The sequence below is a fragment of the Mirounga angustirostris genome, unplaced genomic scaffold (genome assembly GCF_029215605.1).
Source record: "Mirounga angustirostris isolate CCGP_5_RB_7025 unplaced genomic scaffold, mMirAng1.0.hap1 SCAF_1, whole genome shotgun sequence".
Classification (NCBI taxonomy): Eukaryota; Metazoa; Chordata; class Mammalia; order Carnivora; family Phocidae; genus Mirounga; species Mirounga angustirostris.
In genome coordinates this window covers 94,433,627-94,459,744 of record NW_026991709.1, presented here as the reverse complement: position 1 = coordinate 94,459,744, position 26,118 = coordinate 94,433,627, and the positions used below count along the sequence as shown (strand labels likewise).

At 37.7% G+C, this 26,118-nt stretch overlaps 1 protein-coding gene across 8 annotated transcripts in view; it reads right to left on the bottom strand.

The window, feature by feature from the left end:
* MECOM (MDS1 and EVI1 complex locus) overlaps positions 1-26,118 on the bottom strand; it is a 541,263-nt gene that overhangs the window by 264,513 nt on the left and 250,632 nt on the right. For all 8 annotated transcript variants that reach the window (XM_045903421.3, XM_064585679.1, XM_054504331.2 and 5 more), the window contains one exon: positions 19,547-19,884. In XM_045903421.3, the coding sequence (XP_045759377.1) occupies positions 19,547-19,884 (338 nt within the window). The remainder of the gene's footprint in view (positions 1-19,546; positions 19,885-26,118) is intronic.

Below are 26,118 nucleotides of genomic sequence, written 5' to 3'. Positions count from 1 at the left end.
AAACGCCCCTGTAAGTGACTGACTACAGGTGTGTCTCCCACCTGCATCCTCAAAATGACTCACTGTCCCCCAGATGGTCAGATCCTGTGCATATTTGCTCTGAAGGAAAGTGACACATATTAGATGGATACCAAATAAATTTAACCGAAACTATTACGTAAAGAGAGTTGTATTAACATTTGGCTAAGGACAAGAAAATATACAAGAAACCAAAACAAGAAAATAGAGAAAGAGGAAGAAAGGAAAAGGGAAGAAGGGAGGGAAAGCAAGCCAGCATCAGTCACCGCTGTATCCCGCCGCTGCACTTCCCCAGGACACAGAGCAGACACGCAGTACACACTTGCGGAGTTCATATATTAATCAACAAGTAACGAGCAAAAAGTAAGGATGAATTTCTGAACCGTATGCCATCTTCTGCCATTTGTAGTGCTTCATATAAATTCAAACTGAAAAACAATTTTCCGTGCAAATAAAACCTCCCTAAACGGAAGAACTGGGGACACGGCGTTAATACAGCCAGTTCCTCTACTGCGAACGGAGATGTTGTGACCCTCTCTCCCTTCTCTTCCTTTGGCATCTCATCATCTTGTGACTCTCTCAAGAGCTTTGATGTAATGTCATTTGCTTGATGTTTAATCTGTGCCTATAACATCAGCTGTTTGTTACGTTTACATTTCAATGCTAACACCACACCACCGCACTCCAGAATAAAGGGCAAGGTTTCTGACGCATCCCAGTGACCAAAGGACTTATATCAAATCGAGGTTTTCATGCTTCCTGAAAATAAAGGGCCAGTCATTTTTTTAAAACTTAGGCCAGTTTTCCTTTCTACATAATTTTCTTCTGACATTTTTGTAATCTGCCTATGAGTGCTCCGGTTCATACACTGTGTTGAGATCCAGCTTTGACTTCAAGCAGTGCATGCTTTTGCGCAGAGCCAAAGAAAACTACCTTTTCTTTCTACAAAACAGAAGACCAAGACAGTGGAAGGAATTAGAGCCCTAGGCCAAGTAGGCAAAAAGATGACTGTCTGAAGGCAGTCTTTCTGTCCTTCCTTAACTCCCTAGCTCAGGGGTTCCATAGGGAGGAAGGATTTGGGGTCTGGACTGAAATGAATAGGTACTATTTAATGAAGGAGTAAATATGGATAAAGTTTTCCATGAGACTAGAATAAACTTATAAAAGTTATAATGAGGCTGAAAACATAAGTGGTCTTCAAATGATAACAGATAAATTCACAGCCAACAGAGTCTCGGTGAGGGGCAGCTGATGGTGGAAATACCACCTGATTTATGATATATTTCAACCTCTTCCATCTTAGGTAATGAATTCTAACATCCTATTGTGGTGATTAGTGCTTCTCTTTAGTCTTTTTTTGCTCAAGTAGAATTAACTAAGTCTCCAGACCCATCCCACCCACACTAAATCTAATCTACCAGAATTCAGTATAAAGAGGCCATGTTTATCTATGTTCATATCACATGTCACATCACAATTCTGACCTTTGTGACTTAAAAGTCTTAATATTTTAAGTGTTGTCTTACCTGGTTACAGCACCTTTCACCCTCTCCCATAGAAACTGAAGGCAAAATGACTTTTCTTTTTTCCTTCTCGACACTACTTGGACGATTGCAATTGGGGCTCAGTCCTTGGAATTTAGCTGGACTATACACAGAAACCCAAGCTCTCCAAGCTTTACAACCACATCTTAGACTCTCAGTGAGGTTTGTGGAAGATTTTTCAAGCAGAAATTAAAGTCAATTGGAGATTCATGTCCCTATCGATCAGTTATGGAGGTGGAGTAAGGAATCAAACTTCAAATGAACACTTTTTGAGGCAAGCTCACCAACTGACATTATATACCTCCTTACCATAATACCCTTCATAATGTTCCTGACAAATCAATGTTCAGGGGTCCATGTGTAGCTCTGTAATTAAAATCATAGTATTTCATGATTTCATCAAGTACTTTCCATATTTTTTAGACTGGCTCATCTATAGGCAAACTCAACTATTCTTCAGCCCTTATATTGCTGATGATATTCTTATAAAATTCACAACTTCAATGGACAATTTTCATGCTTTGGAAGGTACAAGGAAAGTGAAAATTCTCTTGTTAAAAACATATTCACATCTGGTTTTCTTAAGATTACTGTCTTTTCCAAGTTACAAAAGAAAACAAAGTACTAAGTTCTTATTAAACCTTCCAATTAAGTGTATTACTAAATCCAGATTGTTCTCAATGGAAGCCCCCATACGAAGAGAGACCTTAGGATACAGCAGAGTTTGTGTAAGTGAAGAATCATTAGCATGTGGCAGTTTGGTGACAATTCGGTCCATGCCGCAGAAGTTAGAAGACACGGACGTGACATTGTAAGGGTCAAGAGAACTGAAGGGAGAAGGTAAACGTGCCACAGGAAAGTAGAGGCCCCCTATCACTGTCCCACCCTTCAAGTCTTCCTTCAGGGGTAAATTTGACTTCAGGCTACTGTCACTTTCAGGCATAAATCCTCAACCCGATAATTCAAGTACTCCCTCCCCTTCCAATAGCCTTCAAATAGCCTGTGAGTCAGAGAGCTTACCCACAGTTTTCAGTAGCACATATTTTGGTATTTCTTCACTAGAAAAACTAAAAATCCACAAGTTTTGATACTTCTTTCGTCCAAAATGCTCAAAAGCAACAGTGAACAGTGAAATTTTATATATGAGAATTCATAAGGGGTCTTCTGCAGCCTTATCTGTGAATCCCCAAATTTCTGCCCAGAAAGTCTCAGAACCTCCTGACCCACCAGGTGCCACTTTTATTTTTAAGAGAAATTTAAGAATAAACAAATGACAATGTACAAAAACTTAGGATATGTATTTCCACTTATCTGAAATACTTCATAGTCTTAATCACAATATATTTAGTTACGATATTGTTCCCAGTGATTCAGAGCCACTCAGTGTGGAGTTCCACTGATGGAGTAGAGCCTGGGAAGAAGACAAGTTCATGAGATGACCAGGGCTGTTCTTTCACATGAATCTACGTCCAAGTTTGTGAATAGGCAGAGTATGCTTTCCTCAAGATTAGATGATGCTGCCCCAGCAAGATACTTGCTGCCATGAGGCATGTTTTTTCTTAGGTTATTCGAAAGGATACTACCACAGTCCTCACTGAAGAAGAGCATGAACTGGAATGAAGGCATACCCATCGTCCCCAAATCCACAGACTAGACCAAACATACTGCTAGAGAAGATCAGTCCTACAACCACCTAGCTCAGAGCTGAGGGGGCAGAGTATGCAAGGCATAGGAGTGTGGAGGGCCAAGGAAGATGACGATGAGGACAGAGGTGAGAGAGAGCCCTTCACAGGAAGATTACATGGAGAGGGTTTGGGCTGATAGGCACGTTTTCCTCTCTCGACAGAATTTCATTAGAAATGAGTCAAAACCTCCTCCTCTGCCCTGGTTAGAAAAGCTTCCTCGAATCTTCTGTAAAAGAACCATTTAAACACCTATCAGAGTTTCAAACATATTGGGTCGAGGAAGGTCACTTCCCTGTGCTACTCAGAAAGGGGACAATGTTTAATTCTTGTAGTGTGGTAGCTCTGTCGACCCCAAGAGCTCCAACCCCAAAGACCTGAATTCTGCAGTCCTTCCCTCACAAAAGGGATGCAAGGAACATCCCCAACTTTGGAATGGTGATGGTGATGAAGATGATCAAAATCAGTTTGCTGTGAAGTGCTTACTATGCCATATCAAGCCCTGCTCCGAGTCCTTTATAATACTTTACAACATCATCTTCACGGAAATCCCACAAGACAAACCTTGTGGTTACTACCACTTTACAGATGAGGAAACTGAGGCAAAAAGTCATTAAGTACTTGTTCAAGGTCACAAAGGAAGTGGTAGAGAATGTGAACCAAGGTCATTTGTCTCTAGACCTGACATCCTGTGCCCCTCTACTACACTGCCTCTTTTTTTTTAGGGATGAGCCCCAGACACTGTGTTGTAGTTGAGATGACCAAATGGTATCTTTGAACATTGCCTTAATATACAGTTGAGGCTGCACTAAATCATACCCCAGAGACAGAAGGAAAGGTATACTTTTATCTCTGCAAAGACAGCTAGGAATAGAACCCTCCCTCTCACAACTTACTTTCTTCTCAAAACAAGGCTTCGGTCTTCAGCTGCCTACTCTGCTCAATATAAAATCCAAAAAGAGATGCACATATCAAAGGTGCTTTGATTTCAGGTTTAAATCGCAATTATACTCGTTGAATAAGAGAGAAATTTGAAAACAATCACCTCTTTGCTACTTAATTTAAAGTTAATTTATCTCCTTCCCAGGGTTCAAAGACCAAAACATGACCCCCAAATACATAGTCTCTAACACCATAACAACACAGAGCATGTCAATAAGGATAAAAAGCAGTAAAGGAGGGGTAAATGAACAGAACTCAGAAACTCAAAGCTGAAGCTGGAATAGACCTCAGTGAGACTCCAGAGGAGAAAACCAGGCGACTTTCTAAGGTCCCAAATCCAAGTTGGGGCAAGAACTCGAGGTTCCTGGCACCCAGGCCAGTGTCCCTTCCACTATCTCACATGGGCCTCCCTGAACCACAAACTGCTAGCCGTCTGACAAAGCAGCAAGCCAGGGAGCCATGCCACATGAATGGCCAGATTGTTGAGGGGCAGGGGGGTGGGGAGAAGGAGCACAGGGCCGAAGGACACTATGGTTTTACAGAAATCTACTTGCAAGTAGATCCTGGGGTTATGCATGTGGCTGCCCCAGAGAAAGAATGACTGACTGACAGCACAAACAAAGGCAGAGGCAAAATCTCACAAAGGGAGATACAGGAGTCGCAGGGCTTCGTGCATATCACTAATACACTTCATCAAGTGGAGACCAAGAATAACAGTGAGGAAAAGCCCACTATACACAAGGGCCCCTTTATTCTTTGGGCTTTCCTGCTTCACACACACTTTACCTGATGAAACATTAGACTTTTTGCTTTTATTTCTATAGGATCCTTTTGATTTTTCCACATTCAACTAGCACATTTCACAACTATTTAGTGTTCTTATTTTTTTGCAAATTAATGTGCTGTGCGCACTGATGATGACATATTTGGAAGTTAATGAAATCAGATGAAAATTGCTTAGATTAAAATTTCCCCATTTCTTCACTACAATGTCTGCCACCTACTGTTCAGCCACGAAATACTGCAGCTCTCCCATCAATGAAAGTTCGTATTAATATGCTCTGAGGTAGAAAGACTCTATCAGCCATTTTTTTTTTTTTTTTTTTTTTTTTTCCCCTCTCCTGTTCTTTGCTTCCAACTGCATTTAGCTTTGGAACCCTCTGACAAATGGCCGTTTTTCTCTGGGCTAGTAAAAAATTTCTAAACTTTAGGGGAAATGTCGTTGGTCAAAAGCCCAAGGGAATTGGCTTGTTGAATTAAATGATAAATATATGCATTTAAGGTCATTAGAGACTTTATCTCCTGTGAAGGCTATATTTGTCAGATTGATATAATTTCTCTCAACTGAGTACTTAACTCCATCGGCCAACATTATTACGATTATTCCTTTCCCTTTAAGTGGGAGACTTCTGGCTAACAACACGTGTGTTCTTTCTGGTGCTGCTTCTTGAGCGATCAAGGCACACCTTTGTTTCATTTATATGCAATTTTCACCTCTGACCCAAGAAATGAGTCCTGGGCTTCCTGAACTTTATTGCCTGTTAATAGACTGCTGGCTCTCTTTTCAGCAGTAATAGAAATGGTGGAGAGGCATTTCATTTAAGAAAAGAGGCTGGCAGACTGCAGCCTGAAAGACAATGTCAGAATTAAAAGTCAGCCTGGCCAAAAAACAATATAAAGACCACAGTGACATGAAAGAGGAAGTTTCCCATATTCCATCTCACATCGAACAGCCGGTATATAAATAAGAGCAGCATCTCAGATCTAATTATTTTCCCACCGCACAATGGCAGACACCCTGAATGGTGCTAAGTGATTGATATAGTAATTCATCTTCAACTTACACCTATCTACATATTTTGTTTCTTCTCATTAAACTGGAGACATCAGTGACGAACTTATGAAGTGGCAGTCTTTGGCTTCATAAAATACACACAGATGCTCATCAGAGGCTCTTTCCTGCCTACTTCTTAGTGACACATGTTTATAATTTCATCTGTATTTCGTTTGCTGTGGTTTACTCTTAAGTACATCTGTTCAATTAAAATGGAAACGTGTGACATGGCCTGTACTCAGCAACTTTCGAGCTTGTTAATGAAACGTTCTAAGGTTCCTGCCTCAGCTCTTTATTTGCAAAAGAAAATGATTGAAAAGTACAAATAAAAATACCCTTTAAAACACGTACAAAGAAGTCGACTGTTTTGTTAATAGTTAAGAAAGGACATTATTACTGCATAAGGACATTATTTTACACGAAAAGACATTATTAAAAATGATTTATTGCCTCATGTTTGGAAACTTACAGGAAAAGTCTGATAATATATTAAACTTGTTTATTACGACTTCATATAATTTTGAATAATACTACTTTTTCGTTTGACAAGTGCAATAAACTCTACGGGTATAGACATGGGTTGATTATCACGAGTCAACTGTGTTGCTTAAAGAAACGTGCCCAAACAATCAGCTTCTGACGGCTGCATCTCCAGTTATTTACACTCACCATCATGGTAATAACTCACCATTTCTATATTAATAAGGCAGTGAAATTTATTATGATGGTATTGAAAAGTTATTAAGTACTGCATCCCAAGTGACAAAGTACCACAGCACTGTCACTATCCAAAAGCAGTTGCCCATTCATCACCTGCCTTTCCAGATGGTCCTGCATCTTTATCGCTCCCAGGTTGGTGACATCACCTGTTCACCCACTCAAAATTGATGATGAAAGCAAACAGATCTATCTTACTTACATTTACCAAATCAATTTAATTTTTACAGGCCATGGCTTGGTGACATATTGACTGTTTTCCTTAATGGCATCTACCGTATTTAATGCAAGGATGTCATCTTTGATTCCTGGCTCGCATAATGTGTCATTTCATAATAAATTTTTCTAACATATTTACTTAATGGAAAGAATTATGATTGCTTGGCAGTTCTCTTATTAAACACAATGATAATTCTTTTTCTTTTTGAGTATCATCCATTGGGCAATGGAGCTATTTTTAATCCCTCCTCATCTCTTAACAGGAGGCAGTGACTTGGATATAAGTAAGTCCTAATCAAATGCTGGACATATGATCGACCACCCTCAATTGTGGAGCTCCATGTAAAGGTTTTATCTCATGTATTATTACTGAAAAACTAGATTCTCAAGAGATGCCACGATTAAAATAACATAGCTAAAGACGAACATATGACTGCCACTACAAAAACAGAGCAGCTGTGAAATTGATGGTAATGGTCCATATGATGTTTACTGTTGACTTCTCTTCAGCTAGTGCTGTTAGATCAGATGTATATTAACATAAATATCTGCATTGTAGAAGGTTCAGATGCAGAATGAAAGACTAGTCTACTGGCTAGCTGATACTCACATGTGACACCCCTTTCCTCCAAGTATGATTTACACATCCCATCTGCCGCCCTCCAAGACAAATATCCCTCTGACACGTGTCATCATTTCATTGTGCTGCATCTGTATTATCTGAAGGGAATGGACAACCGATGCCTGTATTCAGAGGGGTATGGGGCCCATAGGGCGAATCAGGCCTCCCTGCCCCCTAAACCCCTATCTTATATTATGTGTATGCAAGTAAAAACAACATCAAATAAACTCCAAATCTGACTCTAAAAAGAAAAATGGGGAAAATCCATGACAAAGGAAAACTGAGAAATCTAAGGTTGTGTGTGCATCTATGTCTTTAGCTATCATGACCTAGCCAAGAGAAGCCACAGTACAAGTGTTTTTGCAAGGTTAAGGAGGGCTAAGAGAGAAGGTTCTCTGGCTCCAGCCCCACACTGCTGACAGACTAATGGCAATGGCTCTTGGCTTCACTGTCTTGTTCCCCCAGTGTTACCACAGCTCACCTCCCTTACCCCTCTGCTAAAGCTAGACATGGTCAGGGATGATCTCCAAGTTTACCTGGCCCTATACTGAAATCATTGGGTCCCAGGATTAGAGGCTTCCTGAGGAGACAGCAGGAAGATGGAAGGACCCTGCCCAGTGGACCAATCTCCATCTGTGCTTTTACTATTGAGTCTCAATCAAATGAGCAGAAATGTATGTGTCAACAACAGCATCCTAATATGGTTTATATCTCTCTGAAACCAAGTCCAGCATTTCCTACATCCCTGTAATTGCAATGATAGCAGCTCAAGTTAGAAAGAAAAAAAGAAGAAGAAAAAAAAAAAAACCATGAGGGCAGAACAAGGTAACCTGCTCCTACCTGTAGATGAGGTTCATATAAGGAGACTCTTCATGCTCATCTACTGAGATGAACCTATCCTAACTTATTGGTTAGGCAGAGTCTTGCCCTTGGGTGAGGTTTCCAGGAAAACAGGGATCCAAACTGGCAGTGTTGCAAGACCAACAAGAACATCTTTTTTTTTTTTTTTTTTTTTTTCTGCAGGCAGCTGGCCTCTGTGCCAGGGTGGAGGATTCTATGCTGGCATTACACACCTGCTGAATTCCTACCACAAGAATCTAAACAAATGAAAAAAGAAAAAACAAATCATCCACACCTGTGGCTGCCAACCAGTTGAGGTTTCTGTGCCAGGCCATGCACACCTGGGAAGCCCAGGAGGTCAGCTGGAGTGTCAGAGGAAAACACCACTGTCAGCTAGTTGGTAGGAGGCACAAAGGATCTCCTATGGATCTGTGACGTGAGCTGACCGGCCAATGGTCACAGCAAATACAAGTCAAGGTCGCAGAAAATATATGCGTATTTCCTCTGAATAAGGAAAACTCTAGGTGCAGGTGGGGCAGGAATAAGAGAGGAAATTTCAGGGCAGAGGAATCTGTAATCATCATCCCCTGCCCATCCTCCCTTCCCCGATCGATGGCTGGCTCATTGTTTATTAACCAAATCCAGATACTAGGCAATGGAAAATATACTACACCAGAATGGAAAATACTAGAATGGAAATTCCAAAAGGCCATATTGGAGAAGTTGATCTATATGATTTTAAATATATACTTTATATATATATTATATTTTATGTTACATATAGATATTTAATGAATATATATTGTTATATATAAATATACAAAAAATAATATATATTTAATAACGCATATTTATTAAATATATATTATATATTTATATATATACATATATATATAAAAAACACATGCATTTAAAGAGAGACAGAGAGGCAGAGGCCTGGATATGAGGAGAGTGTCTGAGAGCAGCACCTGCTGGATATGTGAGATATTGAGAGTAAGAGGGTGAATGATAGACAATAGGGAGAATATAGATATAAGGAGACAGGATTTAAGTTTCTCAGGACATCATAAATGAAATCCTCATTTGATGGCTCTGAAAAAGATTTATTTGGTATTTTAATAAATTGTGGAGGGGTGGGGAGAAGTTACTGGGCCTTTTAAAAAGAATTCTACTGACTGCCTTTATATGGCCATATAACTTTATATGGGTGCCCAACTTTATATGGGTTACATGGAATAAGCATCAGGGCCAAACATCCAAAATGCTTAGATTCAAAATCCAAATCCAAAATTTAGATTCCAAAACGATCAATTAAAAAAAAAACCAAAACCCTAAGAAGGCATACGTGTGTGTGTGTGCATGTGTGTAAGGTTGTGTAGTGCGCGTTCTGGAGACATTGTTTCTGTATCAGATGACACTCTACAACTGACTTTCTAGGATTAGGGTAGGAGGTACAAATTATTTTCTGTGTCTAGGGCAACATTTGACTGATGGAATAAAAATGTGTTCTGAAAGCTGATGGGATACATGCTGAATAATGGGATAGAGTTTGGACCTGGAAGTAGTAGATACTGGGGACAGGTCGCATGACTAACAATCATAGAATAAACTTTTAATTGTTCTTGAAACTGTTGGTCTTGTTCCGAGCCAAGAATGTCCCTCTGAGAAGGAAACTCTGAGATTTTCTCCTTTGGTCATGTGGATGCACCATGATACAGAGTTCCTCAGTGAGGTAAGCTATTTCTGTGTAATGTTTGTTCACCTTGTACCAATATAAGAAGTCCCCTTATAATAAAGGCACTGTCAAATTCCTTGTGCTGTACTAAAATTGTATTATATCAAATACTGATTTGAAAGAAAGGACAAACCAACAGGTAGCGCTAGTATCTATTTGCTACACACACACACACACACAAAATCTCTTTATATTATTCTTTGTCATAATGATAGCTGACAACTTCTTCCTGGTTGTGATTTTTTGGCTTGACAATTCTCCTAATTATCATGTAGAACATATTCTTCAGAAAGCACACAATATTTGACCTATCTCCAGCTTCAGCTATATTTTGAAAGGCCAAAAGATGTAGCAGAGCAAAAATGACAATAGCAATTAGGTACTGAATTTTCCTATAGCTGAAATACAAATTCATTTTTCTAAATTTCTGGACAGAACTATGTGTAAAGAAAAGTGCTTCAGCAAAATTTGTATTGTATGATTCTATCAATGTAAATAAGCTTTGAGAAGCCAACATGCTACCTTAATACAAACTTTATTTATTGTATAAATGCCCTCAGTGTCTCCATTTCTCCATACTACCTACATATCATTTTTGGAAGAAATGCTCTCCATACTGTTTCACTGAACAAACTAAGGAGCAAAGAAGCTGCACTTACTCTTTTATCCTTCAAAGATAATTTCCATCCATTATTTCCTATTACTTCTCACTGCTTCCAAACTTACCCTCAAGAAAAGATTTAGAAAATGAAACATCCTGATGCAGTGGCCCAACTAAGTATTCTAGAATAACAAATTATTATAAAGAACTGACCAAATCCTAGAATCGACTGTCAAATCTATTAAGAGAGATCTTTATTAAACATTTCATGTTTTGAACCCATGAGGTTCACTACTGATTAAGCAACTCATACACAAGTATAGGGGTGAATAAATAAGAAACTCACTTTGATACATTTTGTGGGATACACGTCTTAATTGGAAGAAAATCACCCAATATTCTTTTGAAAAATAAGTGACTCACATGCAAATTCTAGTTGATCACCAAGTCAGGCAGGGTAAAACAAAAAAACTCTTGATACTTGGGGAACTTTTTTTTTTTTTCCTAGTCTATGTCTTCTACATTTCCACATAAAGTTTACAATCAACTTGTAAATTTCCACAATAAAACCTCCTACGATTTGATTAGAATGTGCTGAGTCAATATGTTACTTTGGGAAGAACTGTTACCTTAACAGCATAGACTTGTCTAACCGATGAGTGCGATTTCTCTATTTATATAGGTCGTCTTTAAATTTTCTGCTGTGTTTTGAATTTTTCAGTGTAGATATCTTAAAAATATTTATTATATTTATTTTACGTATTTGATTTTTCTGACTAAACGTTTTAATTGTTTGACATACATGATGTTTTAAATTTACACAAATTGCTTTTTCAAGTGTGTAGGAAGTCAGTTTTGTATATTTACCTTTTATCAGGCTTACTTTTTAAAATTCACTTGTTCTTAGTATTAAAAAATTTCTAAACAATCATATCATTTGTGAATACAGACATTTTTATTTTATCCTTTCAAATTTTTGTTCTTTTTATTCCTTTCTTCTTTCCATATTGCACTGATTTGGACGATTTGGGAACAGAGTATTGATAGGGACATCCTGAATTTTACATGTCATTGAGGGAAAATGTCCAAAGTTATTTCATTATTGTAATGTCAGCTATGGCCTGTTTATCTGTCCATCAATTCAAAGTAGTACCCTTTATTTCGAGTTTGCTCAGAGGTTTTGTGATGAAAATATATTAGGATTTTATCTATTGAGGTGGCCTTGCAGTTTTTCCTCTATGTCAATGTGAAATATATTCATGATTTTTGAAAAGTGTGTATTTCTTTTTTTAATATTACTATTTTTAATTTTTATTGAGATATAATTGACATAATACTTTATAAGTTTTAAGTGTAAAACACATTGCTTTGTTTTTTACATTGGCAAACTTTATTTACCCTGTCTATCCGAAGTCCATTTTTGCCAATTGACAGAATCCTAAGATCAGATTTACATTTTGTTCTATTTCTTTCTTCTCTTTTAATTTGGAACATTTTCACTGCCTTTCTTTGCCTTTTATGACATTGAAAATTTTGAAGAATACAGCACACCCTCTTTTAACTTTTTTTTTTTACTTAATGAATAATTTTAATATAGTTATTTGCTTTTTGTCTGGTGTATAATTATATATTATTTTTATTTATTTTTAAAATGTTGTATTAGTTTCAGGTGTACAACTTAGTTATTCAACAATTTCATATGTTACCCGGTGCTCATCATGACAGGTGCACTGATACTTGGGGAACTTTTAAAAAATTTTGCTATCAGACTTGTCCACATCACTGACTATAATTTGGAAGTACTAGAAGTTGTCAAAACAGCAATAAGAGGAGTAGACATGTTGAACTCCATCAACACCTTTCATTGAAGAAAGCATAAGAAGAGCAAGCCACAGGTGTTGACAGGACATACGTGGAAGGGGTAGGACGTGGGGTAAGGGGATTTCTAACCTCTTCATAAACAGGATGGGATCCTCTTGAGCCCAGGGCAAAACTATAGGTAGTTCCTGGTGCTTCAGGAGAATAAACTTCTATTTTCTTTTAATAACCAGAGATTTAATTCCTACTATGTATGTATGCTGGAAGCACAAAATGAATCAAATAGACCGATTTTCTTTTCTTGATTTCATTATATATTCCAAGAGAATCTATAACATCTTCTTGGGCCCCAATGACAATCATGTTCAGGATCCTATTAGTAAATATTACTTTTTACCTTGATATTTTCTTTTTTTTAAGATTTTATTTATTTATTTGTCACAGAGAGAGCGAGTGAGCACAAGCAGGGGAAGCAGCAGGCAGAGGGAGAAGCAGGCTCCCCACTGAGCAAGGAATCTGATGTGGGGCTTGATCCCAGGACCCCAGGATCATGACCTGAACTGAAGGCAGACGCTTAACTGACTGAGCCATCCAGGCATCCCTATCTTGGTATTTTCTCTTAATTCTTCACAAAGTAAAATTGAATATCCAAACTATATTTGTCATCCTTAAATAACATTGCCAAAATTTAATTAATACTTTGTAATATAAGGTTTTATGGTAATACACATTTATTATATTAGATAACATTTCTCTTTACCCATTAAAGACCCCCTTTTGGATAATTGACAATCTTTCCCCTCTCCTGGAATTAATTCATTTCAAAATTATTAAGGCAAAGGTCTTTACTTAGTTATCTGCCTTTAAGAATATGCAACATATCAAGTGTGCTTGCTTTCCCATTAATGAATAAACGTTTTCTCTAAAATCAATGACAAACCATTGATTTCATTTTACGAATCACTGTAAAATTCATTTTTGGCCCAAGCAAACCTGGAGGGAAATAAGGGAAAAATATTGCCATTCCAAGAAATTTGGTGCCTATGAGATGTTAGGACATCTCAAACTACCCCATTTTTCTTTATTACCAAACATACATTACTTGACTGTCAGCCTCTTGACTCTGAACTCAGTTGTTAGGTATCCTGAAAGTCTGATGTTGCTGTTGTTTTAGTGGATAGTCATATTTCAGTTAACATATAGATTGCATGTTCCAATACACAAGGCATCACTGCAGAACTCAAAAACAAACTTACAAATGTGAGAACTATTCCTTCTTAAATGATATAGGGAGGCACACATTCATTGTAATACCACATCTTAGGATTACATTACTGGAACATAATGTATTGTCAAAGCACTGCATCAAAATTATTTAATGAGTTTCTGATGCCAGTAAAATCTCTTTCCACTATTCCTTCCCATCTATTTAACAAAACGTAAGAGAAATTTACTGACCACTCATGTCATAATTTTTTACGCCTGAGTATGTGTATGCTCGAAAGGAGAAAAAGTAAAGTTAAGCTCATACCTGGTATTTTAACTGATCAAAGTAATCTGGATCAATTTTGGGTGAGAGGGAGACAATAGAGGGTTTGGCACCTAACAGGAGCATCATCAGCTGACTTACATCTACTTGCGGAGTTTTATGATGACCAATGGTAACAAAGATAAACAGAGAAAATGTGCTAAGTGACAATATTACAAGGAAACAAAATCTCACGTTGTTTTTCCATGACCTATCTCAGGCCATTAAAAAATTTGCCACCCAAATTATTGTTTGGTTTAAAAATAAATTTATGAATCTCTCCCAAATCCTCGTTTTGTTAATTAGAAAACAACCAGTGCTTCCTTTTCAGATAAACCCAGAGTAACATAATTAGACCACCCCAGAGATAACTGAACTTCCAGGAAACGAGAAGAGTGAGAGCAAAATTTCATAAAAATTAATAAATAAAAGAAAGTTGGCCTTTGCCCTATCTGATGACCCTGTGCTAGATCTGTATTTCAGCCAAGCTTCTGTTGTTGCTGTTCACCTTTATTAAGCTTCTCTACCAGGTGGGAGGCTCTTTGGTAGGTTTTTCACACACAGTGTCACATTCTATTGTTACTACAACCCTCACTGGATAGGTACAATTATTATCACCATGTCCCATATATATAAAATGAGGGGCACCAATTACATAACTTTTCCCAAAACTCTCAACTAGCACACAGAGCCTTGAAGAAGACTTAAGTCTGGGAAGTCTCACTCCAGAATCCTGCTCCCCTCTGCTCTCCATGCAATTTCCATGTTGTCACACAATGGTCCTCTTTAGAAGAAAACATAAGAAAAAACCCTTGTTTTGAACAACAGAATTTTTGTTATTATTATTCAATCAATCAGTAACTCTAAAGTTCTTTTTTTTAGATTTTTATTTATTTATTTGAGAGAGAGAGAATGAGAGAGAGCACATGAGAGGGGGGAGGGTCAGAGGGAGAAGCAGACTCCCTGCCGAGCAGGGAGCCCGATGCGGGACTCGATCCAGGGACTCCAGGATCATGACCTGAGCCGAAGGCAGTCGCTTAACCAACTGAGCCACCCAGGCGCCCTCAAAGTTCTTAACCGAAGAGAAAGTGTCCTGTCCCTAATTACTTCTAGGTCCTAGAGACAATCAAGTGCTCCCCAGTCTTCAAAAATCTTTTTGTTAGAGACAAGTCTTAGGCATTGCAAGGTGGCAATCATTGCCAGACTCTAACACTATTTTTAAAGTTTCTCTTTCTTAAATCAGTACTGGTTTGGGAGAAATCAGTTTCTGATATCTGTGGCTTATTTTACCTAACTCTGTATTTTGGTCTGTAAACCATATTTTCAAAAGTACCTGATTTCTCTAAAATACAAACTCAAATGATTTTCCAAAAGTGCCTTTTTTGGGGAAATATATTACACTTTTTAAAAACTATTTAAACACGGGATGCCTAGGTGGCTCAGTCGGTTAAGCGTCTGCCTTCAGCTCAGGTCATGATCCCAGGGTCCTGGTATCAAGTCCCACATCGGGCTCCCTGCTCAGCGGTGAGTCTGCTTCTCCCTCTGCCTGCTGCGCCCCCTGCCTGTGCTCTCCCTCTCTCTCTCTCTCTCTCTGACAAATAAATAAATAAAATCTAAAAATAAATAAATACATACATACATAAAAATAAAAACTATTTAAAGAGGGTTCAAAAAGGTGGTCACTAACTGCAATATTATCTTTGAGCTTTCTCTTCAAAAAACCTTCTTTGAAAAGACTACCATATCTCTTTACTTCATTTTAATTATATAACAAGTAATGACATGGGGCAATTATTATTGGCTCACGGGTCAAATAAAAATGCAAGAACCAATTAATTCTGAGTAATTTCCCTAGAATTGCACAATAGTGGCAGAGTTAAGACTTGATTCCACATGTCTAAAATCCAGATTCTAGCTTTTTCCATGGAACTCCCTCAGCCCCACTCCCTATCTCTTCTTATGAGTCACATAATCCTCTATCCATACATCATTCTTTCATTTGCTCTTCCATCCTTTCATTCATTCTTTTACCAAACAAATACTTATTAAATGTCTGTGTTATGGACTGAATGCTTAAGTCCTCCCCAAATCCATTATGTTGAAGCCCTAATTCCCAATGTAACTATATTTGCAGATATCTAAGGCCATTAGGTGGTAATTAAGGTTAAATGAGGTCATAAGGGTGAGGTCCTGATCCAATAGGATCAGTGTCCTTATAAGAAGAGACACCAGAGCACTCTGCCCCTCAGCCTATGTTGTGTGTGTGTGCACGTGCACGTGTGCACACATGCACCTAGGAATGGCCATGTGAAGACATAGCAAGAGGGTGGCCATCTGCAAGCCAAGAAGAGAGTCCCCAACAGAAGCCAAATCAACTATCCTAGATCTGGGACTTCTAGCCTCCAGAATTGTGAGAAAATAAATTTCTGCCATTTAAGTCACCCAGTCAGTCAGTCAGTAGTACTTTGTTATAGCAGCCTGAGGTGACTAATCCAGTCTGGTTATTTCAGGTAATGCACTTAGCATGAAAGAGTACCGCGGACACCACAGATAAAACACGATCAGGACACTGCACTTAGAGGACACAGCTATGGGTATTTTGCTCTATTAAGGAAGCTAGGCAGAAAATTTGGATGTTATACAGTGTTTTAAATTCTTTAGTATATGTATTCACCTTTACCTGGTGCTATGGTGGGGCAAAATGTAAGCAGTACTAAATTGTGACTAGAAAGGTCAAGGAGAATGTCAAGGAAGGGAAGAATCTGAAGAATGAATAGACACTTGCTAAGGATGGGTAGGAAAAGGAGGTTCCCAGGTAGGAAGACCAGTGTGTTCAAAGAATGGAGTCCTGATAGAACATGGGAATTATGAATCATATCTGGTTGGTGTGGGAGAGAGTAAAGTCAAACATAACCCATTTTTTGGCTTCAGCAACTGGACAGATGGTAATAGAATTTATTATACAGGAAATGCTCAAGGAGGGGAGATTTGTTAGTAGAAAAGAGCAAGGATGGTACTGGAGATAGCAATGATTAGTTCAGTTATGATAGACTGGGTTTCGGTAAGGAAAGCAGGAAGAATCTGATGCATAGTATGCACTCAATGATTGTTTGCTGAATATGGATTTCCTCTGTTCATGAATATTTTCCTTGGCCTAAGAGGGGTTTTTTTTGTCCCTAAATTCATCATTTTTAAAAATGAAGGAGTATCAAAAAGCAAGGTTACACTAGTTGATCACAATTATCTGTCTAACCAAACAGAAGAGAAATCAGCTATAGTTGAGAGCAAATATGACAGGAGAGTGATTAAAAATAAGCATGCAGGAGTAGGGCGAGATGCCTTTGTGAAAGTGCCTTTGTTGATCATGACCAGGTTTTGTATTAACTAGGGTAAGATTAGAAGGGGAAAAGAAAAAAAAAACAACAACAACAACCTAGAGTCAAGAGCTCAAGTACTCCTCCATGGATAACAAGATTGCCAAAATCACCAAAAAAGCCCTTTCTCTGGTTTTGTTCATAATACATCTGGAGCAGATAATCCATACTCTCAAAAGTGAGGGCAACCATTAAAATGGTGAAGAAAATTACTGAATTGACCATCAAATGAATTCTTGAACGAGAGAGAAGAAATGGGTGATCTTTAAACAGAGTCATGAACTATTTATAGAGGTATCTTGAATTCTAAGCAATAAAAAAACTCAGTTTTGACATAATAAAAAGAATCATTTTACATTTCTCAAGGTAAGTATTTTCCTGTGTATATACTGAAGACATTCTACTCCCAAGAAGAAAAATAATTATTTTTAAATTTCCTCTAAATGCCAAATTTTCCCCAGGTTCATCCCCCAATCATAGGTATCCTGTTTAAGGAGACATACTCCTGCATTTATCAACCCTGTAACTACAAAATTATTTTGTTATTAAGCCTTGGTTTATTCCAAGCCTTCTGGATAATCTCGAGCAGTACTGAACTTGTTGTTTAACTCTGGAGATTTTGTAATAAAAGTTTAATGAGTTACTTATTATTAGAATGTTTATAGCCTTTATTTTACGGAGAACAAAAATGACGTAAAGTTCTACGCATTTAGTCTAAAACTTATTCAACTCACATATCAGTTAATGCTACAGTGATTTTTTAAAAATCTCTTATCAATATACGTGTCTAAAATCAGTGTAGCCAAACCACAACTTTACCCGAGCCGTGGCTAAGAACACAACTAAGGAAGAATTTCTCACTTGTCATCATGTCAAATCCAGATCTTAACTTTGGGCATTTTAGAATTTGGACAGGGATTGTTTTGATTGAGGCATTTTGCACAGATTTCACAAGAGGATACATAAAAAACAAAGGAACCAAAATGTGAAATTAAGTCCTGAAGGCACAGCCTATTTATTTCTATTTAAAATGCTGACCATATATTCTATTAATGATCATAAATATTAAGAGAACATTCCAAATAAATCTAGTTTATCTGATTTCTGTCTAACTGAAATACTAGGAAACCAAGGGTCAATCACATCTCCAAAAAACACTTTCTTGCTGATATGGAAATTGCCTATACATTTTGCGGATATGGACCAGGTTTTCCAGAAATTATAATGTTATGATTTAACCACAAAAGTTTTCAAGTAATAAAAATAAATGGGAAGGAGATACAGCTACAGAATCTGTACAAAAATTATAAGCTCAACATCACATAATTACCTGTTCTTACTGAAATAAAATTTACTTTGATTTTGTAATCAGACTATAACTTCTCATTCTTAGATATTATCAAGATGGGTTCTGTGAAAAGCATGGCTAAAACCAGCAACTGATTTTCATATTGTTTTTTGCCATCATTTTTACGCATGAATTATTCATTAAATCAATTTGAATATAAAGAATCATCACAGAATTGAGTACAGTGTTCATATTCTAGAAGCATGTAGAATCAAAGCAGGGTTATCACAAGAGTGGCAAAATATATTAGAAGGCAGAGCAAAATGACCATGTAGAACAAAATAAAACCAAACTAAGCCACAAAAATGGAGAAAACAAATGTTTCCTCCAATCTTTCAAGCCTTGCTCCCAAAGAACTGATAAAATACAATAAGCTAGTCATATGATGACGTTTGTTTATGCCACATACTATATGGATGGCCATATATGATGCTTCTAAACGATGTTAATTATAAAAACTGTATTTGTTTCCTTTGGTATGTTTGTAAGTTGATACTACTCTTTACCATTCATTAGTTGAGTTCCTCTCTATCATGCTATATATTTAGGCAACATTTTGTTTCTATCAAGAAGCAAGATTATAAGGGAGGTTCATTCTTAAACATCTATTTGAAGACATTTTGCAACATTTGGAATTTGCTTATTTTATGGCCACCTTAAAAATTGATCTTTTCTTCACACATCTGCATATATTTAAATGTGTAAACTCAAAATGTATTCTTACCTCCCATCCATAGCTGGGGTCTTTCAGGTTTGACCTCTGCTCTCCCACATAAGGCCCAAACTTTTCACCTGCTTCAATCTTCCTTTTGGTCCATATTCCTAGTCCCGCTCCAGGCATATTTGACTCTCGAAGTTCAAACTCGGCAGGAATGGGGATATCATCAGGGATGTAGATGGGGGCTTTGTATGGAGAGCCCTCCTTTGGCGTGAATGCTTCACTGGATGTGGCTGGAGAGCATGGCTCTTGAATATTGAGGGAGGGAGTGCTGGCTACTCCATCTGCATCTGGCATTTCTTCCAAAGGAATTTCAGGGTAGCTGCCATATACACACTCATTACCTGTGAACAAATAATAACTTTGTGAATTCCAACTAATACAGAAGAATCAAAATCCCACAGCTCAGTAGCCACCTTATAATGCTGTTGTTCTTTGAAGACAAAATCGGGAAGGCCATTGTTAAAATATGCCTGCATTAAAATCTCTGGGATTCACAGATGGGGGATTTGGTTTATCTGTGGTGAATCCATAAATCAAATGAGCTAATCTTCAACTGTCAATTCTCTCATGGGCCAGCTCAATCCATTATTTAGCTGGGAAACAACCAGCAATTTAACTATTGGTCTAAATAAAGTTGAGATAAGAAGTAAACATATGTGTACCTACAACCCCACAAACCATCCTAAATCGGGAGGTGAAAGCATTACACGATGTCTTGGAAAGTTGTATCATGCAATGTATCTTGGACTAAACTGTAGGAGATTGTCAAAGATTCCAAGGGCTACCATGAGCAACGGGGCTTAAATTTGTGTGGCAGGACTATTTATTGGAGTATTAATTTGTGTTTGTTCTTTATCTTTCCTATTTCAAACACATCACCAAGCCATTGGTATTCTTTGCCTCAACAACTTACGCAGAGCAGAGAATTAAAGCTACTTGAAGCTAGTGATTCCTCTGGACATTTGTGAAAATAAAAATCATTACAGAAATTTGGTGAGTTTTCCAGAGGGGAAAGCAAGGTAGAGTAACAAGGAGTCTGGACACTCCACACTGGGGCTCTCAGGACTCCACAAGGCAGCACAGCACCCACACCTGAAGTAAATGAGTGCACCATTTCAGACCTTAAGATCTTTATGCAATTTGCTGGGGTCTTTTTAAAGAATAGTGACTGAGCTTGAATTTCCCACCAGTTCACCAGATGAAGGGGATTTCAGTTATCTTAAAGCAAATAAGCACACGTTTCTTGTCCACAGGGATTACGGACTGAGAGTCATACCTGATTTGTTTGATTTGTAGACCTTCAAGGAGAGAACTAAGAAAAATGGGTTGAAATTATAAGTAGACAAATGTCAATCGGAGCCATCCAAAGGTAAAATGAGTTGCCTTAAGTTCCCATCATAGGGCTTCTAACATAGCCTAGATAACCATAAATTAGGGATAATATGGAAGAATTTCAGCTTTAGGATAATGACTAGGCTAGATGACTTTTAAGATGCTACCAACCCTGTAGTTCTACGAATTATTAAAATCTTCCAAGGTAGTTTATTGGGCTAGAGGGTAGAAAACCTGACTTCTAGCCCCAATTCCTTATCTGACTCATTATGGAAATTTATTAACCATGACAGTCATTAACAATTGTTGATCAAGTATTGACTCCACTTAAAGTTCTATAAAGTACAAAGTGATAGCACATGCAAAAATATCTTTCTAAATTAAGTGCTTGGTTCCTGAGTCAAATGATAAGACAATGCCATTTAAACCAAGCATAGAACCAAATTCCAGAACCCAACCTTATTCCTATAAGACATTTGACCTCAACACACAAGCTCATTATCATTCAAGTTCATTGTATCCAAAATCTTGTACATTATCATCTGCCCTCAAACTGAGTCTCCTGCCTGCTTTACTATGTCTATTAAGAATACTGTTTTCCCCTAATTATCCATGTTCAAGGTTCTAAAATAACATGGACATTTTCTCTCCTTCATCCTCCAATCTGTTCAGTCATCGAATTCTGTCCATTCTTCTTGCAAGATTTTTACATTCATCTCATCCACGTTTTCATTCCTGAATCCTCTAACAGTCCTCTAAATATATCTTCAGACCTCTAGCTTCCAACCTCCAGTATTCCTCAACACTGAGAATGCTGCCAAATTTATCTTCCTGGCACGCCCATTTTTCTATGCAATAGCCTCCAATAATTCCCAGTATTCATAGGTAAAATCCAGAGTTCTTAGGCTAGGAATAAAAAACCATTCTCCCGTTCTCTCTGATTCTCAACACTACCCAGTAGGAAACCGTAGGCCAGAATAAGCTTATCCCTGTCTTCTGAGCTCAGTGAGCTTTTCCTCTGCAGTTCTTCCTGCTGGGTAACCCTATCTCCACTCCTCTGCCCATCCAACTTGTAGTCATCCTCTCAGGTCAAGTTTCAGCTTGTCCCCTCACCATTCCATTTAACACAAATATCCCCCTTCCTTGAGTTCCTACAAAATCCACCCCCAAATCTGATGATCAAATAATGCCATGCATTGCTATTTAGTTTAATATGAATGAATCTGTTATTCCAACTAGGAAGTTGGCCCATAAAGGGAAGACTCAGAACTCACAGCTCTTAGAAATTCTCCAAGTGATCTGCATAAAGGTGCTTAATAAAGCTTACTAAATAGATAATTAACCTAACATATAATTTTATCGAACTATTAAACCAAATCAATATGTTTCTACCAAATGCAGGGAACTATTTTGATCCTAAAAAGCACCTTTAAACCCATAGAAATAGAACACAACAGATTATAAACTTTTCTCCAAACCCAACATCAAAAGAAACAATTTTAGTAATGCCCCAAAGAAATATCATCAGAGAAATACACTTCAGGGTCCAAATGCCCTTGATAAAGTCTATCTAAATCTATCCTTCAGGGAGATTTTGCACTTCAACCTAAGAGCCAGAAGTTCACTAGCACTCTTGATACAGCTAAAAATATATAAAAAAACCATCTCTCTAGAATTTTAACATTTAACTACTGCAAATGCAGAGTTACTTTACAGATTCTTAAAGGGATTTATCACACATTGTGAAGACTTTGTTTTCCTCGAGAAGTAAGTGCTATAAATTGGAAGTATTGTATAATCTATAGACCTGTCCACTTAAGCAGCAGGAAACCAAAAGGCATCCAAATGAATAGAACTATTTCCTCCAGTAATTATCCATTAAAAGTCAGTAAAATTTCCCCTATTTCCTCAAAGGGTTAAATCACTCATACTGTCAGTTCCATCAAAGTGATCTCAAATCTTGAAAAAGGATAGAGACAAACCCATCTGGGCCCCCCCACTGGCATAGCTGACCTCATGACCTTTGAGTTACCCACAAACTCTCCCAATGCATAATCTAACGACTGCATTTGGATTTCAATTCTTGTGGAGACAAAGTACACATGTGTGCCCAGGCTGCTGCATAGAAGAATTTGAATTTAAAGCCTGAATGCAATTCTGCTTACAATGGCAAAAAATTCCAATTAAACCTAAAGAACAACTTATACAGGTCACGCAAATCCAGGAGAAAGACTCACGGTCCTATTCATCCACAGGCAGACATTAAATGTATATGCAAACCCAGGCAATTTGTTTTCAAGCCTCTGTTAATCTAGTATCATCTGAATTAAATATAAAAAGGGCTGTGGTGACAAAAAAATAGAAACAGAAAACTGCTGAGTTTTACATATCGAAACATGCAACAATATTTCACTGTAATCTAGCATTACAAATTTTTCAACAGCAAATGCAGTTTATCACACCACATTGAATATTTGCATAAACCAAAGTAAACTAATGCCTCCATGTACATTACTCAAGAACTATTCTAAAAGCTGCTAAAACATTTCATCTAAATGACAGATTACCTCAATTATCCTATCTCCATTAAATCTCTGTTATTGGGGGGGAAATTGGGCACATTTACAATAGGTAAGTATCAGGTAAGAACCGCTATATACATTAGTGGTCCCATAAAGATAAATAACCCTTGTAACTTCTTGGAGCTGAGTTGCCTGCTACCGGAATTTGCTTCATGCATCCTTTAGATGTATCATTAACTGAGTGAGGACAGAAAGACAACCTTATTGTTGGATATGAGACAAATGACTTGGGCAATGCTCTTGGAAATCAGCCTCTTCGATTCCAGTTTTAAGTGTTCTAATATTCCCAGAGACCAAGCCAGATCACACTCTTGGATTGGAGTATATTTATTTCTATGACTCTTTGAATAACTAACATAGGGTTCCACTTGAGAGAGTTCCATTCTGAAAGCATGTCAGAATCTGCAAAGAGAAAACTGCAGATAATAATGGTAACTTCCAAAGACGTATCTATATGTTCTCACTTTAACATTCACAATCCTGTAAGAAAGCCAAGGTGATAATAATCTTCTATTTTCCAAATCCGGAATCTGATATTCCAGGAAGCTAAAGAGTATATCCCAAATCACCTGAGACTGAAATGCAGGTGTCCAAACCCAACCATGTCTGTAACTCTCAGGCAATTTGCTTTTTTTTTTTTTTGAAGATATGTTTTAAAGTTTGTTTGTTTCAAAATTATGGCCATACTGTGTAAATAATCTATTTTCTGCTTTTTCACTTATATTTTATTATGAACACTTACGTTTTTAAAAATATTTCCTAAAAATACATTTAATTGCAGCATAATATTCCATTATATGGACCCACAAAAAATGAACTATTTCCATAGTAATTACTTAAGTTGCTTCTAACTTTCTGTTGCATAAGTACCATAAAGATAATACCATTTCATATAAATATGTATATTTGTCCATTTTAATTCCCTTAGATTAGATTCCTGTAAGAAAACAGTGATTATTGACAGATTACTTTTCAGAGGTGTATATCATTTTATATTCCTATCAACTATCCTAGTACTTATTATTTCTTGCTTTTAAAATTTATTAATACAATGGAAAAGATTATATGTGTATTGTTATTTTAATTCACATCTCAGTTGACTGCTGAGACTAAATATTTTTGTCATTCCTATTTCTCCTTTTGCAAATTGTTCATTGTTTTTGTCCATTTTTAATTGAGCTTTTATTGGTCTGCCTTATTAATAATAAAAAAACTCATCCCTTTGATATAGTTTGTGCTTTCCCTAGTAAATCATTTATCATTTGGTTTTTTAATGGGTTTGTGTTGTATAAAAATTTTAACTTTTATGGAAGGAAGTCTATTTTTTTTCCCTTTGTGATTTTTACATTTTTCTTAGAAAGTCCTTACCCATCCTAAGGAAGAAAGAGTGATTCTCTTTTATTTTCTTTGAGTTCCATAGTTGCTTTTCTACTAACCTTGGACTACCAATGACTTACTGCTGAGTGAAAAGCAGAGAAAAACGATTTCATTTATTTGAGCTCCTGTGAACGGCAAGCTAGGAAAAAAAAGGGCCATTTCACTCGTAATTCTTTGGTTCTTATTTGCAAGGCTGGCCTAAGATGCCTTTTCTTTTTGTGGGTTTTATATAACTCACCATTTGTTTCACTTGGCCTCTCTGCCTAGTTTAACTGCAAATCTTCTGGGCAGATGCCATTCAAAATCCCAAACTTCACCATTAATAGCATTCAGTACCCGTCATAATACTTATCAGGCAGCATTATCGTTAGGGAGACCAGCATAAATAATTTCCTCTCTACTCTTCATGTTCGCTCATTGAGAGAAAATATTTAGCAACTAACTAGAGTTTAATTTTCATATTAAAAGCGTACAGACACGTAGCTTGACTATAAAGTAAGACTGATTTCTGTAGGCATTAAGCAAGAAATCAGCTCTTTCTACTCAGCCATACACATGTATGCATACAATACACACATCCACATGCACGTGCAGTGCGTGTGCGTGTGTGTAATAGCTCACTAATCTTTAAAATAGGCTGAGACAGAAACATGGTTTGAGATCTCAGGCCGACTGGTTGAGATCATAACTACATAAAACAAATGCCAGGAGGAGACCAGCTAGGGAATTGAACAGATTAGGTAACTCAGAAATGTAGACATTTCCCCCCATTATGTTCCTCATTGCAGTTTTGTAATAAAAACATGAGCAAACTTCAAAGGAAGCTCTGTAGTAAAGGTTAATTGCTACTAAAGAAGAGGGTGGGCCCGAGCGCCAGTACTCTGGGCCCAACTTGCAAGCAGACAGGAAGGATTACACGTGGCTGAAAACTGAGGATGCGTGCCCAGCTCTGGGAGGAGAGGAGGCACCGCCAAACCTCAAGGCCCACCAGGGACCTCCTGGTAGGACGTGAGCACAGGAACACAAGTCCCTGAGTCCACGCCTGCGAATGGTGGGGCAGGCTGGGGCGGGGGGGGGGGGGGGGGGGGGGGGGAGACATCCATTTCCTCCCAAAATTCAAACTGGACGTGCTCTTCTTCCCTTGTTAGGACACTTCCAGAACAACTCCAGCAGCATGTTTGTGAGAAAGCAGAGGACCTCAGGAGCCAGCTCTTCTGCACGAGCAACACAACCAATAAACGCGCGCTGGGCTTGGGGAAAAGGGAGGAGCCCGAGTAATGCCAG